Source organism: Phaenicophaeus curvirostris, chromosome 5 (assembly GCF_032191515.1).
Source record: "Phaenicophaeus curvirostris isolate KB17595 chromosome 5, BPBGC_Pcur_1.0, whole genome shotgun sequence".
Taxonomy (NCBI): Eukaryota; Metazoa; Chordata; class Aves; order Cuculiformes; family Cuculidae; genus Phaenicophaeus; species Phaenicophaeus curvirostris.
Window position 1 is genome coordinate 15,954,709 of NC_091396.1, and position 17,823 is coordinate 15,972,531.

At 41.5% G+C, this 17,823-nt stretch overlaps 1 protein-coding gene across 6 annotated transcripts in view; it reads left to right on the top strand.

Annotated features, from left to right (window-relative positions):
• Window positions 1–543: 543 nt before the first annotated feature.
• The window catches only part of KCNC1 (potassium voltage-gated channel subfamily C member 1), a 127,466-nt gene continuing 110,186 nt past the window's right edge, over window positions 544–17,823 (top strand). For all 6 annotated transcript variants that reach the window (XM_069857708.1, XM_069857705.1, XM_069857706.1 and 3 more), the window contains exon 1: window positions 544–1,411. In XM_069857708.1, coding sequence (XP_069713809.1) covers window positions 842–1,411 — 570 coding nt within the window. In that variant the 5' untranslated portion in view covers window positions 544–841. The remainder of the gene's footprint in view (window positions 1,412–17,823) is intronic.

Below are 17,823 nucleotides of genomic sequence, written 5' to 3' on the forward strand. Positions count from 1 at the left end.
CCCCCCAGCATCCCCGCTCACGAAGCGAGACTTCTACGCCTGGGGAGGCTGATCTCCTCTCTGTGGGAGTTCAGCCCACGAAGGACGAGAGCCGGCGGTTCCCGGGGCGGGAGGGCGCCCTTTCCCCAGCGGGGACAGCGCCGCCGGGACCCGCCGAGGAAGGGCGGGGGGGAGCGCGGGGGTCGCGGCGCCCTCGGGGCGCGGGCGGCGCTAGGACCCGGCGGCGGGGCGGGAGCGGCGCGCGTGCGCGGCGCTGTCCGGCGAGCGGGCGGGCGGGCTGCGCCGAGCCGAGCCGAGCCGCGCGGCAGCGGCGGGAGCCGGAGCCGGAGCGGAGCCGGAGCCGCGCGGGTCCCCGCCGCAGCGCAGCGCAGGGGCGCGGCGGGAGGGCGGCGCGGAGCTGTCCGTTCAGCACCCGCGGGCGCGCCCGCCCCGCGCGGCTGCAGCGGCGCCGTCTCCGCCCGCAGCACCTGTGCCCGGTGCCGAGGTTTTTCTCCCCCTCTTTTTTTCTTTTTATTTATTTTTTTTAAACCCCCCCCCTTTTTTTTTTTCCTCGCTTTTGGCCACGTCCAACCAGGGAAGGGCCCTCCCCCTCCGGCACCGCAGCGCCCGCGCCCCCGAAGCATGGCCCCCCCCGCCCCTGCCCCTCCGCCGCGGCCCCCGAGAGCCTGACCGGAGACGAAGCGCCGGAGCCCCCGGGAGCGGCCGCCGGGAGCGGAGCCGGCCGCGGCCCCTCGAGGCTGGGCTTTAGGCGCCGTCCGCCGCCGAGCAGCCGTCCCCTCCCGGGCTCGCCGCCTGCCGTGCTCGCTTGGATGAGTCTGCGACATGCCTGATAAGAGACGAGATGGGCCAGGGCGACGAGAGCGACCGCATTGTGATCAACGTGGGAGGGACTAGGCACCAGACCTACCGCAGCACCCTGCGCACCCTGCCCGGCACGCGGCTGGCCTGGATCGCCGAGCCCGATGCCCACAGCCACTTCGACTATGACCCCCGCACGGATGAGTTTTTCTTTGACCGGCACCCGGGCGTCTTCGCCCACATCCTGAATTACTACCGCACCGGCAAGCTGCACTGCCCCGCCGACGTGTGCGGGCCCCTCTATGAGGAGGAGCTGGCCTTCTGGGGCATCGATGAGACCGATGTGGAGCCCTGCTGTTGGATGACCTACCGGCAGCACCGCGACGCCGAAGAGGCTCTGGACAGCTTTGGTGGGGCACCTCTGGATAGCAGCGCCGAGGACGGAGACATAGATGGCACCGGAGACTCTGGTGATGGTGAAGAGGAGCTGGAGATGACAAAACGCCTAGCGCTTAGTGACTCCCCGGATGGCAGGTCTGGGGGCTTCTGGAGACGGTGGCAGCCCCGCATCTGGGCTCTCTTTGAGGACCCCTACTCCTCCAGATATGCAAGGGTAAGCTATGCAATCGGCACCCTCATCAAAACGCTCGAACCTCCCTTCAGCCCCTCTTCCTCTCAGCATCATCAGGGTAATCTCCACTGTCAGCGCAGAGCAGCCATCCATGTGTGTAGCCATCCAAAAATCATGCATGGGTTATGGGGATGTAACCCATGCTTTTGAGCAGGCCCCATGCGTGGGGCACAAGTGGACGCCAAGGCGTGAGCGTGTGTACTGATACGTGGGCTTCCAAAGACCCTTATTTTCTAACAGGCTCCTAAAAGACCCACTGCCTGGGGCAGGGTCCCATTCACGGTCCAGGGAGACCACTGTTCTACCAGGTAATTTCCCTCCATGCACAGAGTTTTGCACTCAGGCATACTCCAGTAAAGGGGGATGACACCTTGTCCAGCCCTCTTACGAGCTAACGTCTCTCTCCCCTTTATGAGATGGAGAAAGGATCACGGGAGCAGGTAGCCCCTGGGGGACCAGAGAATATGGAGTTTCTCAGCCTGGACTGGAAAGGGAGTCTGTTCATTTCTCTTTTCTCATACGTACCATGTTAAATATTTATGATCGTGCTTCTCTGAGAATGGGTAATTCGGTTCCTCTCTTGCCTCCTCACTCTGTCTTTTCCCTTGAGGGAAATGCAAAGCATTAATCAGAGGACAGGGTTCATTCATGTAAAAGGGACACTGTGTTTGATAGGTTTCTTGTCTGGCTATTGAAGGGCTTCTCTTCCCCTCCTGGTGCCTGTGGTTGTTTTGGAAAGGGAATGCACAGTGGTGCAGTTCACAGCACAGCTGTGGATAAAGAGGGTCTTAAACAGTCACCCAGCTCCTCTACATAGGTACCTTTCATGCTATTACATATGAGGATAATTACATTAATTAGGGTCTGATTGTGCTCCCAAAGTCAAAAGTAAACATTTGCTTCAGGAGCAGCAGCACGATTAACCCCCAAAATACCCGTATTCATTAGTTGGAACACAGATGAAGGATGGTGTCCTCACAAAGAATTGCTTTGGATAGGTTTTACTCCTCTCTTAAATGTACCTTTGTTACAGCGTAATTGCTGCCAGCCCTTGGTAGGGATGAGTGGTGTTTTGGTGTGGGAGGACGATTTGTGTTCCTGAGGAGGATCAAAGAAGTGAGATCAGATTAGGGAGTAAATTAGACAGATGGAGGAAAGCGAAGTGGAAATGCAGGGAGCAGGGACAGGGAAGAAGCTGGTCGTGTATGAATGAGTAGTGGAATAGCAGCTGCTGGGGACTTTCAGTCTGAGCAGAGATCTCCAGCAGGGAGCCACCAGGTCTGCAGGCTGAATGAATGAATGGGGAAAGCTAGAGCAGAGCCTGGAGTTATATCTTGGTGCATTTCTAAAGATTCTTGTTTGTATATGCTTTGGAGATTTCCTCCCTGAACAAAGAAGTTAATATTTTAAATTAATTCCTTTAAACAGTACCGAGGATAAAGGAATAATAAAATATTTACCACGCGATGAAAGGATGATGCTGTTGAATTGCAGCTTTCAAATCCCTGATTTCTGCCAAGGGAACATGGAAACAGTGAGGGAAGGCTGGAGGATACCCTTCAAAAGGCTCAGTGAACTTCCTTTAATCAAGCCCAACGTTAGCAGGCGTTGATTTGAACAGCAGACCTCTCGGGTGCCCAAGAATCTGTTGGTAAAACATATTTCAAGTCAAAGCGGTGTGCTTGCCCAAGATTTTGTGGAATGATCCAAAAGCCAAATGGATAATGCTGTCCTAATGAAAAGGATACATGCAGAAGCTAAACTATCCTTTTGTTTGAAACCATTACAGTATTTTAGGTCAGAGAACAAAATATATAACCAATATTAAGGGGTTTGTGATGTACAAGCTGGAATTCTAGGAAGATATGAATTCAATTTTCTAATTCCCTATGGGTATTATCATTTAGGAATAGGCGTTTTGTGAAGTGATTCAGGTTTGGTTTGGGGGATTTTTTTGCAGTTGATGTTATGCCCTTTATTCACAATTACATGTGCATGCCTGCTAGAATTCAACCCCTAAATTGCCTCTAACTTTTTCTTTCCTTAAAGGACATTAAAACAAGAGAAATATGAATTCTGAGAAAAGTTGAAGTGTATACTGAACATTACATGGGTTAAATATGATTCCTTAACTTGTATCTATGGAGACGTAGGCCACACGCCTTAATATTTTGCATGAAGGAAGGTGGCTTTGATCATCAACATATGCACACACTGTCCCTTAAGAAGACATTATAAGACACTTAACATTTTCTAATAAAAACCATATATTATGGTTATGGATGTAGAAGGACATGGGAGTTTGATTTATGCTCCTGTAACCTAACATAGACATTGCAAAAAGATCTTAAACTCACAGTAGCTAATTTACAGTAAAATAATTGATAGCATCATTAACAAGTGAGTGGTATATTATAGCAATCGTTAGTAAAATAGTGTCAGGCAACAAACCCACTGTTACCTTACTTTTAATTGTGCATATGCTACTTTCAATTATAAACTGTATTTCAGTCATGCGAAAATTTAAATTCACATTGCCATTTTGTCAAAAAATACACCATAAAAATTTTCATCCTAATTGGATCTGAGAGTTGTAGTAATGGTGGTTATTATATACGTTTGGTGTTTACATACATATGTTTACACCAAAGTATATCAAAATAACATCTTAATATAAGCATTGGTTTACATAACCATTATACCGTTACACTTGGGCAAGTAAAAGGAATACAGTCTATGAATATTAAGATAAAATGAAAACTTGCATATCAGAATCAAGCAGTATCTTTCTGGACTGTATCTGGTACAGTAATTCAGTGCATGTTTTGGGACTGTCTACAGAGAGCTCAGCCTATATTCAAATCTAGCCATTTTTGAAGCATTTTGATGGACACTGCTTACAAATGCAAGTACATTCAACTGTTTTGCTTCACCAGCACCTAACTCGTACTAAATTACATCTGTTCTCCTTGTAGGCAGCCAGGGGAGATTGGAAGAGCATTTGTGTATGTCAGGAGAAATAACTCTGCACATCTTTGGCTATCTCTAAACTTACTTTGATAAAGCATAAGCTCTCAGTCAATAACTGTTTGCCTTTAGGTGCAACATAGTCAACATAGTTGTTCTTGTTAAAAAAACAGTGGCTGAGTTTAATTAAATTGTAGCTTTCTGAACAGTAATTTCTTAAGTAAGGTAGTTCTTTCTAAAAAAGCTGAAATACTTTAAAAAATTGCATCACCTTCTACATCCGTAATAAAAAAAGGTAGCTTGTTTCAAATCACAGTTGCCTTAGACACCTACCTTAATAAGATAAACTTGTGCCGCACTTCTCCGTAACTTAAAAAAATTCCATATTTGCGTAACAGAGGCAAATTCTCATACCTGGAGGTCTGAACAGAGTAACAGATAAGGTGATGGAAAAGATCAGATTTACAGAGATACTGGGTGCATATGCAGACAGGCAGGCATCCATCTGTTCAGGCAGCTAAATATCACTGCCTGTTAATGGATATTGTGCACCTAGATTGGTGAGATGTTTCTTTGAAGGCTATTAGAACTGTCTTTTTTGCATGGTCAGGCAACTTTGTAAGTTTATTCTTCATAAGTAGACTCAAAGAGGAAATAGAGTCACACAGAGAGCTACGCAGATACACTAAAGCGGTGAATCTGAGAGTTATGTTGTAATAGATTTCTTGTGTTCTGCACTCATTAGACTTTGCAGGCCCCTCAGTACACATATGTGTGAAAAATATTTTCTTAGCATCCTCTTTTCTTTATATTTATGTCTGGTCTTGCTGTTCTTAAGATGAGCAAAGCTCCCACTGACTTCCTAGGGAGTTTGGCTTGTAGGTAACTAACATCTTTGCCCCCTTTCCTTCTCCTGCTCCCCAGCAGGATAGGGTTGTGTTTGTGTTAATTCACAGTCCTTAGATTAGTCAGAGTTTGGGAACCAGGAGCTTTCAGCTGAGATTCTGCTCCAGTGCTCACATTCAAATTGGACAGTTAAGATCCATTAAGGGAAAGCTTTTGTAGACCTTCCAAATAAACATTTTTAATGTTTTTAAATAAAAGCTCGTCAGGGTCCTATGGAAAGTCCTCAACAGCTTGACTTGCCATCCTGGCATATGCTACATAGCTCTGATCTGGAAGGGGAACGGCTTATGGCAAAACTCTCATACACCCTTCCCTCATGTTCTCCCTTAACATCCTGCAGAAGGATCTGCTTTCTGGAGTGGGTGATTTTTGAAGGACAAGCTTCTGCCACTGAGAAGGAGACCAGAAAAAAGATAGTGGGGATGAGATGAGAAAAAGGTATTCCCTGGGGGTTTCTTCCAGCTTTCTTCTGTACATTCAAGAGCATTTTAGCCTTGCTGTATTCTTGTAAACTGATTTTACTTTATATAAACTATGTCCCATAAGCATGAGAAGTCTTATGGGATCCTAGTTCCTAAATAACCATATCATCTTGAGGCTTAGAGGCTGGGATGATTTTCCCTCATCCTTTACCCTGGCACAATACAGCTAAGCTCAGGAACCGGGGCAAGTATTGGAGAGTGGGCATAGATACTCATGACCCTTCACAAGAGGTTTATATGCTGCAGCCGTCTGATGCAGGACACGCTTCGCTCATGAGCACTCTACGGACAGTGCTCTGGGTGCTCTAACCAAGCATGAGCAGACTGGGAGAGGAAGGAGGAGAGCCGCCACACCAGCTTTCCCCTGCCCACAGGCACCCTTCTCCCCAGGGAGCAGTTTCATCAAAGGGGTCCTGATGGAGCTGCACTCCCACCTTGGGCCTTTCTGCAAGATCTCCCCTGCAGAGGCATATCTAATCCTGCGCTGAAGCTGGCTGCAGTAATTCCACCATATACTTTGACAATTAATGAGACAGCCTAATTTTAACTGCACGCTGCATTACAGCTCTGGAAGAATGAGAATCTTTCCGCAGTAAATGAAGTTTCTCCTGCACTTGTAGTATAATAGAATTACAGATAGACATCTATTAACTACCATTCTGTCATTCGTTATTAATATAGTCCCTAAAATCCTATTTTATTCCTATTTTCTCCCATCAAGGGAAATGTTACTGCAAATCCTTACATAACCCATTAGTAAGCATGGTATAGCCTTCTCTGCATCCTGTCCAAAGAAGCCTTTGCAATGCCAGCAAGCAAGTGTTCACTACTAGCATTACCTCTCACATTCAATTCCTATCAATTTAGCCAAGGTGGGAGCAGGCACACTCACAAATAACTCCTGGGAATTGTTCATCTGACTTCAGAAATAATAGGTCTTGAAACTACCACAAAAACAAAAAAAGATATGTCAGCTGTGCAGAATCATGACTTCATTGCTTTGAGATGTTCAGAAACACATAGGAAGATATGATGTCTGCCCAGAACATTGTACAATCTCTTTGAAACCACAATCTCACAGGAGATGAGAGGGACGATGTTTTCCACCTGACAAATCTATGGCTGGCTAGTACAGACTTAGCAGTTTTAATTCAAGGAAGGCTTTTTTAATCCATTTGCCCATTTCCAATTTTATTTCTATTATTCAAAAACCTTAAAAAAGAACAGCATCTGTTGCCATTTTATTTTTTTTTAAATCTTACTTAATTTTAATGTTTCTAGGTTACAAAATTCACTTGATTTAGCCAAGGCTGTGATTGTATGGATCATACCATCATATGCATACACATATATATATGCCTTCCTATCATTGCTACCTCCTACGATGCTGAGTGGGATTTCCATATGAGGAAGGACTTCAAAATTAAACCATCCCAAAATACTTCTGAAAATGTAACCTTGGTGCCACTGAAATCGATAGGAATTTAGTGACTGGTTTCAGTACGATACTGGGTCCCTTCCCTCTTTAATCCATCCCTATGTGTCTTCAATTATTTTCTTTGCCCTTCTCCTGACATTTGCTGTTTTGGCTTTGGTTAGGGAAAAAAAGGCAACACAATACTGGTATTCTCTGTTGCTGTATTGTAAGACAAAGGATAAAAAGATCCATGGATCAATTATAATATTTCTATTTTAGAACTGCTCACAAAACTGTGATATATTAGACTATACCTAAAAAACTACTTATCCATCTTGTTTTTCCTTCTGCTGTGCAATCTCGTTTTCGTCAGTATTCATCTTTCTTATTTTTAAAAATGCATGACTGATCTGTGTATATTTATGGTAGTACTTTTAGTAAAGTCTGTACGTATTGCCTTTCTTTTAACATAAGGAGAGCTGTTAGCAAATCAGCAACAGAGGGGCCAGCCTTACTGTTATTGAAATTCAGTGCCAAAATTTCCACCAACTTCAAGGACAGAAATGAATTTTCTTGCAGTATAGGTTCAGGATAACAAATTAATTGCAGCATATTGCTTTTTTAATAGATACATTGCATATTTGCATTCCAAAGCACTGAAGTGCAATAAATCTTAGCAATTTATTAGGAACATACATATTCAAATATATATTTTCATAATGGTTTAAAGACATGAGCATCTTTAGCACACTGCATCAAAACATAGAGCTCTAATACTGACAAAGCTCTTCATGATCTTACTCGCATTTTTTACTGCAAAGGACTGTAGAATACATCCCCATTCAAGCCACGTGACTTCAATTAATGTTCAAACAAATCATATCCAAGTGCTGTATTTCATAATAAAAAGGACAAGCAGGGGTATTCAGATTGAAAAATTGGGCTCTAATTGGTAATCAAGTACATAATTCTTTCTTGTGCAAATACAGATGGCAAAACTGAGTTTCCATTTTGTATGGGCTTGATTTTATGTAATTTCAGTGCATTCTTGGGGGGTAAGACTAATAGAACAGCCATTTTGAGATCTTTGCAATTGTATTACAATTAGGTTCTCGGTTACTATATGCTGAATTTGATCTGAGAAAAGAACAGTATTAGAAGGCTGACTTGGCCTTTCTCTGCTTTCTCTGCTGAATATTGCATTACATAAATATGTGATTCACTCCAAATGGTACACAGGAGCGTTAGGATCGGATGAAATCAGAGAAATCTATGAATCCATGGAGAACCACCCCCTCCCCGTGGAATATAAAGCAAATGCTGTCATTTCTAGAATAATTTTTACATATCTCTCCTGTGCTCAGCAAGGACCCAGATTCTGCTGTCTTCACTCCTACTCTTGTAGTGATAGCTTACTCCAGGAATATCCCCGTGTCCTTCAGGTTGAGAGCATGGTACTACCCAGCGTGGGTAAGGGTGAAAGGATCAGGCCCTAAGTGATTTCATTCCTTTCAGATATGATTTATAAGATGTAACGGGGGGCTCTAATAAATCATACTATAAAAATTATGACTAAATCTCAGTCCAAGGCTTTTTGCAGTGATTGCTTATGAGACCCTTTAATGACAGTAAGTTAAAATTGCACTATAATGGCCCTTTGTAAATGCAATAAATCTCCGATTTCAGAGCACTGCAGACAGCCAGCAACGTGTATGCTGCACATGAGCTACCAACACAGGCACGCGCTGCCGGCATACACGTAATTATGTCGATACTTCAGGAGCAGCAGTATATCTTAGCACGGCTAAATTTACTTTGAGAAAATGTCCAGTTGAGACCATTGTGGTGTTGTGACTGCATGAAAGAGTTTAAAATATCCTTCTGGCTTTTTACTTCAAAATCTGGGGAATAATGTCCCTTTTAAGCAGCAATAAGTTTGATTATTTGGTTTTAAATAACAAAGGCAAAACCTATTCCTACCAAGTCTTGTAATTTCCCAGAGACAAATATGAGCTAAAACAGGCATTTTGGTCTGCACAACCAAACTGAATGCACCCACTTTCTTGAATTTCTTACATCATCTACTCAGCATTCACAGAAAAAAAAAATGTACACAGAAATACACAGCAGAATAATAGCCCCTTGTTTCAGCTGCAGCAGAATCCCTATCCCTGCCCACTTTTGTCCTCCAAAACCACATTTAAAACATTACCTGCATTTCCCTATTCGAATATAGGAAGATCTGGTCAGTTCGGGTCGCTTATTGTTTGACATGCGTCAGAAATTCAGCTGTAGGTTTCACCTTGAAAATTCATTCAAAAAATCCCTGTTCTGTTTTTCAATTTGGATTTTTGCAGTCGTCTTTATCGATTGACAGGTATAGATGGTGGAGGCCAGTTCTGTGATTTACCTAGTTATTAATGAAATTAAAACCTCCAGTCAGAATACTTCTAATTTGATATCAGACTTCAGAAAAAAATAGGTAGAAAGGACCTACATCCTCCAGCAGAAGGGAGGTCATGTCTTGCAGCAGAAAAGGACACGGGCAAGGAGTTAAGAGCCTGTCAGAAAAATCCCACCCCAGCTCACAGGCCACTGACACAGCTACCACTGATTTTAGTGGGATCCAGCCAGAGACCCGTGCAGGCCTATTTCAGGGAAAATTTTTCAGGGCAAGGACAATTGTGTAATTGCCACAATACTCAATGCAAAAGGGCTCGCCGCCTTCACCGCGGCCTCTAATCTCTACTCTTAAAAACAAGGCAACATGCTACCAGCCACATTGTGCTATTCCTCTTCTTTTTTTAGCATGGATCTCCCCATTGCTTATAGTGTGGATTTTTGCAAGAATTCTAAGTGACAGTACGTCTTAGCACTTCTTAGGAATGTGTCCCGCATAATGGAGAGATGATTTTAACTCAGGCTTTTTGAGCAAAGCGCTTTGTAAGGACAAACCAAGAACAACCTAATCATGCTATGATAGGTCAACTGATAACAGACTGAGTCAATTGCTGGGAGATGGGGGGTGTTGTTTGTTTTTCTTTTTTCTGGCCCATAGCAGGTGACCTTATATCTGAATTTTGCTTATGCAATATAGAAATTTAGTGTTCAGCTGATAGGACTTCAGTGTTTATCCTGCCAAGAAGTCTCAAAGGTGCTAGTGATTTTATTAAAAGACCTAATGTAAATTTCAAAACTGTATAGATTACTTGAAATGTTAGTTATGTCTAAGCAGCAGGAAATCAATAGTGCAAAAGTGCATTCACTGTTCTAAAGAAAACATCTTTTGGAGAACCTGCTCTGCTAAGAAAAGAAGCTCATTGTACATTGTGTCAGTGACCCAAACTAAAGGCAAATGGCAAGTTTTAAATTCAATAGCAGTTCTATAGTGTCCTCAACTCCAAAACACAGATTTATCTTCACATATGTACTACCGTCAGCTGCAGCAGCTCTTAAGACTGCATATTTACTGTCCTCAAAGGATACCTTGGCTAGGATAGCAGGGTGAGCCTTTGTTCTTACTAGGTGATCTGTAACATTGATTCAGAATGCTCCACACATGTCCACAGAACTATGCAGACCTACATTGTGTGAATTTAGTAGAAATCAAAAAAACACCCTAAAAAAAAATCCCAAAACCTTAGATTTGGACAGATGATTACAAACAACTGAATTAATGCAGCTTATCAAGCCAGCATTTGCTAGCAGGTCTGACTAAAGTCATTATTTGCGCATCCTGCTTGTTTGTATACGTTAGCTCTGAAGAATCCTCTCAGGGGTTTCAGCTAGCATCTACAGCATGCCAGTAGTACGAAAGCAGGCCATAGTTGTATAGATCAGCAAATTAACATTTGCAATGGCAGAAGCATCTGAACAACATGTTATATTAGCTTATTAAGCCACATCATTCAGCTGTGCTTCAGCCCTTCTCATTTTCTATGAATTTTACCACGTGTGGAATCATGCAAGACATTTAATCTCAGTTTGTGATTTTCAAAACAGGAAAACAACTTTTCTCATGTTACTTGCTTTGCATTTTTTTGGCTCTCCCTTACTGTGTGTTTATTGCAGTAACTAGCACAATAACATTAGATCATCTTTATTGACACTTCTGAATGCTATTGCCATTAAAACAGCAAGTTACCAGAAAGCGTCTCTGGGAAGAATTTACACTATACTCAGATGTAGTGTTTCCCAAACCAACCTGGACTGGAGCAGATCATCATCCAAAGCTGTGATTCTTCAAAAGATCGGGTCTGTATATGAACTGTGCCGGCCAGTGCAAAGACATCAAGGATGGGCACCCACCATCTCTTCATCATTACAGGATCACGGAAATCTAGCAGTCAGTTCCTACATTTTCACTTCTGAGGGCAGACTTGTGAAAGGATGTAGCCGTGTGCGTTCAAACTTAAAATTCCCAAAACACTAACCCCACAGGTGTAATTATTTAATATGCATAATAAAGTTTCCCAGTGCCTATAGTATTGTTTCTGCCTGTGCCCAGAACTGCTTTAGTATTGCAGGCAACTGCCTTATATCAAAGCCTTGTAAATACCCATAATTTTTCTGTTCTAACAGGCACAGTCCTTTAAATGAACTTGCTGAATACACTCTGGAACAGGTTGCCCAGGTAGGTAGTGGAGGCCCCATCCCTGGAAACATTCAAGGTCAAGTTGGATGGGCTCTGAGAACCTGATCTAGTTAAAGATACCCCTGCTTCTACAGAGGGGTTGGACTAGATGATTTTTAAAGGTCCCTTCCAACCCAAAGCATTCTATGAATTTATGAATGTGAAATTTCAGGTTTAAGATCTTCTTCCAGCTGCAGGATTTCAAATTTTCATCCATCTCTGCTCAAGAGACTTCCCAACTTCAGACAGCTTCATAATCTATGCAGTTAGTGAAGTTGATCCAATTTGCATGGCATAAGGAATTCACAAACCAATATATTGGGTGTATGGCAAAGCAGCATTTCCCAATAACCTGGAACTAAGAAACTGCTCCTGCGTGTTAATTCTGGGATAGTGAATTCAGCAAGATTAACAGCAGAACACACAGATATATGTAGTGACATTGTCTGAGACTGTGTAACTTTAGTGTGTGACAACACTAGCATTTTCAATCACTTACGAGTTTGAAGCCAATTCCTCTTAGGAAATAACCTTATATCATTTTCATGCAGTTGACCCCAGGATGATCCACAGGCAGTGGTTCAGTGATCTCTGTGCAGCCCCTGTGGAGAAGGAATATACAAAATGCACAAAAAAAGTGTGAGATGATACACGGAGGCTGAGAGAACTTTTTCTTTCTGGAGTCTGAGTGGTTCCACCACACTGGAAAGCAAGATCCCAAGTCAGTGTAAGGACACATCGCATAATTTGTCTTGAAAAAAAAATACATTTCCCAGGGATATCAATCTGTCACCCCTCAGTCATGCAATGTAAATACAAGCATAAATACCAGCATCTTTGAAGGCTGCCTTTTCATCAATATTTTAACATAAACATTCTTTTAATTTAAATGGAAATTGATCACTTACTTTTTATTACTTTTTAATGTTTCAAAGGGCATTATCACCATTAAAGGAAAGCAATCTCAATTAAACTATTGCCAGGATAAACTTACCTTGGAAAAGCACTAGAACAAGTCTTCAGAAGATTAGGGCCTTTTACAGGACATATGCTTTAGCTCTGGCATTAACAGCCAACGCAGAAGTGATCAATAAACATTCTTGCTACTAGATTCACTGCCCTCATGATACACATAATACTAGTTCAAAATCTTAGTGGAAACCGTGAAGTGTATACTGTTAAATATCCCTCTCTACTGTAATTTACCTTATAAGAGTCTTGCCAGGGGCTCTAATGAAGCAGAGGCAGTTTTGCAGTTTTACCATCTGTTACCAAATCTAATCCTGCTATAACAGAAACACAATTGTATTAGAATTTAGAAGTGACAAATATTGAAAAAAATATTTTCTTGCACTGTGTAAAGATCTTTGCTATGCAGTCTAAAGAACAGAATGTTTGGACAATAAAATAAAATGTTTTAAAAAATCATTTAATTAAAAACCAAGAAATATCAAAAGAATAATGATAGAGTTGTACTACATAACTACAACACAACAGAGAGGTACAAATAAGAAATCATGTTATATTCCACAGCCTTCAGATTTCAATTTTAATTCAGGGTAATACATCCTATTTTTATATACTGCAGAAGAAAACAAATGAACATAAACCCCCCCTTGCAATATGAATGGAATTGAAAATTTAAAAAATGCTACATCTATGCTGTTTAATGTAAGGCCAGAGGACCAAATTGTCCTATTCAGGAACTGAATCCTCCTATCCGTCTTTCTATCTTAAGTAGGGGCCTGCAGGGTAAAATCTCCAAAGAACACTACAGTTTAGCTTCATTTATGTGCAATGGACTAAAAATTAATACTTAATATTTATATGAATCATTGTCATTGTCAAATAAGAGGAAGCTTATAAAAATAGAATCACATCAGGCAATGAGTTTTAAGACTTAGTGGGTAAATGCCTCTTTACGTACAGTATCATTTATAGATATTTCTCTAATACGTTCTGTCGTCTTGTCTCTTTAATTATTAGAAAGGGAGAAAGGAAGAACTACAGCAAATGCAGATGAAAGAGAAATCTTACTGGGAACTGTGGCAGGAATATGAGCAAAAGCCAGGAAGTTTTGAGCTGTTTTCCTAGGCTGCCTCTTCTCCCTACGTTCTACATGAAAACGATTCCAGCCTATTTTGTAATTAAATATGTGCATTTCTTTAAACTACTCTCCTGCAACAAGAGGAACGGTGTTTTCAAGACGCTGTGTTTGACATACAAAAGGCCAACTCCCACATCGGAAAATGTGTTGAAAACAAACTAATCACAAGCAGTTTCCAGACATTGAGCTAACTCCTGTGTCAGTGGCCTCGCTAAGCCTTGGATATCCTGCAGTAGCATAATTACCCTTTAGATATAAATGTTGATTCACTAATAAGATCACAACAGGAATTATAGCACCAGATCCTGATTTTCATAGCTCCCCTTGAAGTCAATGACAGCTGCAGATGGTCTCTTCAAGTTGATCCCCAAAGGCTCTTAAGCTAGGCATTGAAAACTTTCTAAAATGTCAGATTTGATAGCTTTGTGTATCTATTTCTCATCATCTGATAAGGAAACTGCCAGCACCTATATCTCCCTGCAACATGAAGGTTCTGTGAGTCTTAAGCATTTATGAAAATACTTCAAAAACTTGCACAAAAAGGATAAAATATAAACAAAATATCATTAGAATTTTTAACTAGTATTAAATACTGAAGTGCAAAATACTCAGCACAATTAGGATGAAAGTCACCTTGTAAGAAAATTTTTAAAAAGGGGCACAATCACAAAGCTTCTTCCAGGTTCTTGCAAGTAGGGGAAAGTTATCTTGCACATGTAGAAATCTGGGGAAGTCATCCTTATTTTCATTCTGCTAGGATGTGGAAAACTCTGCTATAAAGCAGTTAAAGCCAATTGCTCCCTTATGTAGAGATCCACATCACAGAATCTCCATCAGACAGGAATTAAAATTGGGTAAAGCAGGCATCTACTCTGTTCCCTGGATCTGTGCGGTTATGGATTACTGCACGGAGAGGCTATGCATCCATAGGCTTTTGTTGTGATCGTTCAAGTACCATCTTTATAAGCATCAATATGAAGTAAGTTTTTTTACTCTCTTCATCCGAGGCGGATTTCAAAGTAGCTGTATGTGTGCTGAGAAAACCACACAAGACTGCTCTTTGATTTTATGACATTTCTTGCAAATATAAGCTTTTCCTGCTCTTGACTTCAGCAACAGGAAAATTTCATCTGATCTCTTTTTATACTGAATGTCCTAAGTCTGTTTTAGAAGTAAGATGTACATGTTTACATGTAAGAAAATTGCAATAAATTTAAGCAGAGATCCTAGCTGCAAATGTTAGGAACAACAGCGCTTTTTTTTTTTTTTTTGGCCACGGGAGTATTTGAGCACATTGTTCATCTCAATAGCCAAACGGATTTTATTTAGCAATGCCAGTCTAATAGATGTAATTTCTGCTTATGGTCTGCGGGCACATCATTAATTTTAGTAACTGCAAAACTTATTGTAGAAGTCCCTTTCTGTGGCATCCCTTGCTCCTTGCTTTGACAGCTTTAGCAAAACCACAAGCAAAAAGAGAGATTTCTACTATGAGCTTGTACATGACTGTCCAGATGTAACAGTAGTTTGATCTAAAGATCTTCCCCCAACAGCTCTAATATATACAGATGGCAAGGGGCCATCTGTACATGCAGAAAAATGCAGTGGACAATTTATGTGTGGGAACTCCGTTTACAAGACCTGTACCATATTTACTGAGAGATCAGAAGCTGAATTTTGAGAGGCATATCAATAAAGATTTGGATATAAATGGAAAATAAAAAACCCTAATTATTCACTGCCTGCACTGCATATGATACTGGCTGTAATCAAGAAAAATTTCAAGATGCAATGAAGCTATCGAGCTGTATAATGCCTGCTAGTGCTTACTGCAAGTGCTTGCTGCGGCCTTGCTATTAAAATGCCCACATGCCACAAAAACACTCTTAAACCAACTCACTAGCCCAAATTATGAATTATTCTAGTTAACAAAGCTTGCCACAGGCTTACAGCTTAAAGTAGAATACATTGTTTTACTTAGAATACACCTAGCTTCATCAAAATGCTAAGTAGTCACTTGTGGTTCTAAATTTCCCATTATGCTGAGGAAGTTTTATTTTTCAAATACACACAGAGAAAAAGATGAGGCAGAAGTAAAGTCACCATGCATGTCAGCAGCCTCTCTACTATTCCACAGCCTTATCTGTCTTTCAAATCCAGCTACTCGTGAGGGTTGTGAGGAAGGGAAAAGACAAATTTTTGGGGAGTTGTGTTTATGGAGTCTATGCAGATGATGTTTAGAGAGCCTTCACACAATACACTAACTTTTTGGATAAGATACACGTTTGCGAGTATCAAAAATATTATATGTATTCTGCAGTTTCAGATCTAGAGATGGTCAAATAAATGTAGATAAATTTTCTTTTCAGCAAGAAAAATTTTTTCTCTCCCTCTTTTCAGAGCAGCTTTATGCAAATTTTCTCCCTTTTCCCCATGAGAAAAAACCCAAAGTTTTTCTCCCCCAGTATCAGTTTATTTTTCTAACCCCGTATTTACTTAATAAAAAAGTAAAAAAGTAAAATAGTAGTTAGAAAGAAAAAACAGACCTGCAAAGTTTAAGAGGGAATGCCTGGAAGATAAAAAGCAAAGAATTTACTGCACAAAATTTTGCTAAAAACTTTGGATAAGGAAAAAGCCTTGCCGGTTTGACAACTGCAGTACAAATATGACGAATTTTGTTGAATGTTTTCAAGGAAAAAAGGATGTCTTTTTTTCCAAATTGCTTTTATAACGAGTGATTTACAAATACACATCTGCTTGCAGTCCGTTATCTTCTTTGAGGTGGAAGGGGCGGGGGTGTTTGTTTTTAAATCAGTGGAGAAGAAAAACAGGTTTCCATATAGAAAATACAGGCTTGCTCACAAATTTTTCTTCAGTCCTTTCTGGACACGAAACCACTCTTCTTTTAGAAGGATCAACGTCATCTTGTCCTTCTGATTGTTCCCTTTCACCCAGAGAATGTCACACCAATTCTTTTTATTTTGGGCATCATTTTAATTGTTATTGAATAACTGGTTTCCTGCTCACAGAGCATGGAATGCTATGCAGTAGAACTGCAGTCGTCACCAGAAGGACACTCTTTTGGAGTGGAACTACAGAAAATAGTGGTTCCAGTGTAGGCAATGAGAAGGATAATGCCTGGAGCAGGATGTAGCAACAGTAAATAAGGGATAGGAGGCGGCTTCAGAATTAGAAGGAAAAAAAATCACTGTGGGGAGAAGGAAATCTCACCCTTCAACGTTCACTAGACATGGAAGAACAAATAATGTTGGGCCTTGGAAACAGAATGTAGGATGACAAATCACCAGCCTACTAGTAGAGAAACAAGACTGTCAAGAGCTTGAAATCTCAAACCGTGGCAACTCACAGCAAGTTCTTTTCCAGCAAGGTGAGAACAACCTAATCAGAATAATTCAAATGAGTTAGCAAAATGCCAGTACATTCTGCATGTGCCACAAGCAAGAAAGCAGCCCTCACGTGAGCCTGGGAAGAAGAGAATTTGCAATAATAGATTTTGTGGTCAGAAGAGCATATTTTGCTTGTTGTGAGCTTGCCAGACAATGAAAAGGCTAGGATCCAGAGTGAAAAGCCTCATGTATTATACCAGTGCTAGCACTGGAAAAGCCTTTGCTGTAAGGACATTTGAGTATTTTGGACAGCGTGTTCTGATGCACTCAGTTTTCTCTGTGGCCTCTGAAGGTCAAACACCTTGACGGCTGGCACAAGTGCTTGGCAGGAGTTTAAAAAAAAAAAAAAAGGAGGCCATCTTCATCTCTTTAAGAGCTTTTAGGCAGAGACTTCAACGTTTCAGCTTAGCTGGGAATTATGGCCTCCACCACACACAGAGAATCCTTTCAGCTGTGATCCAAGACTACATGGGAT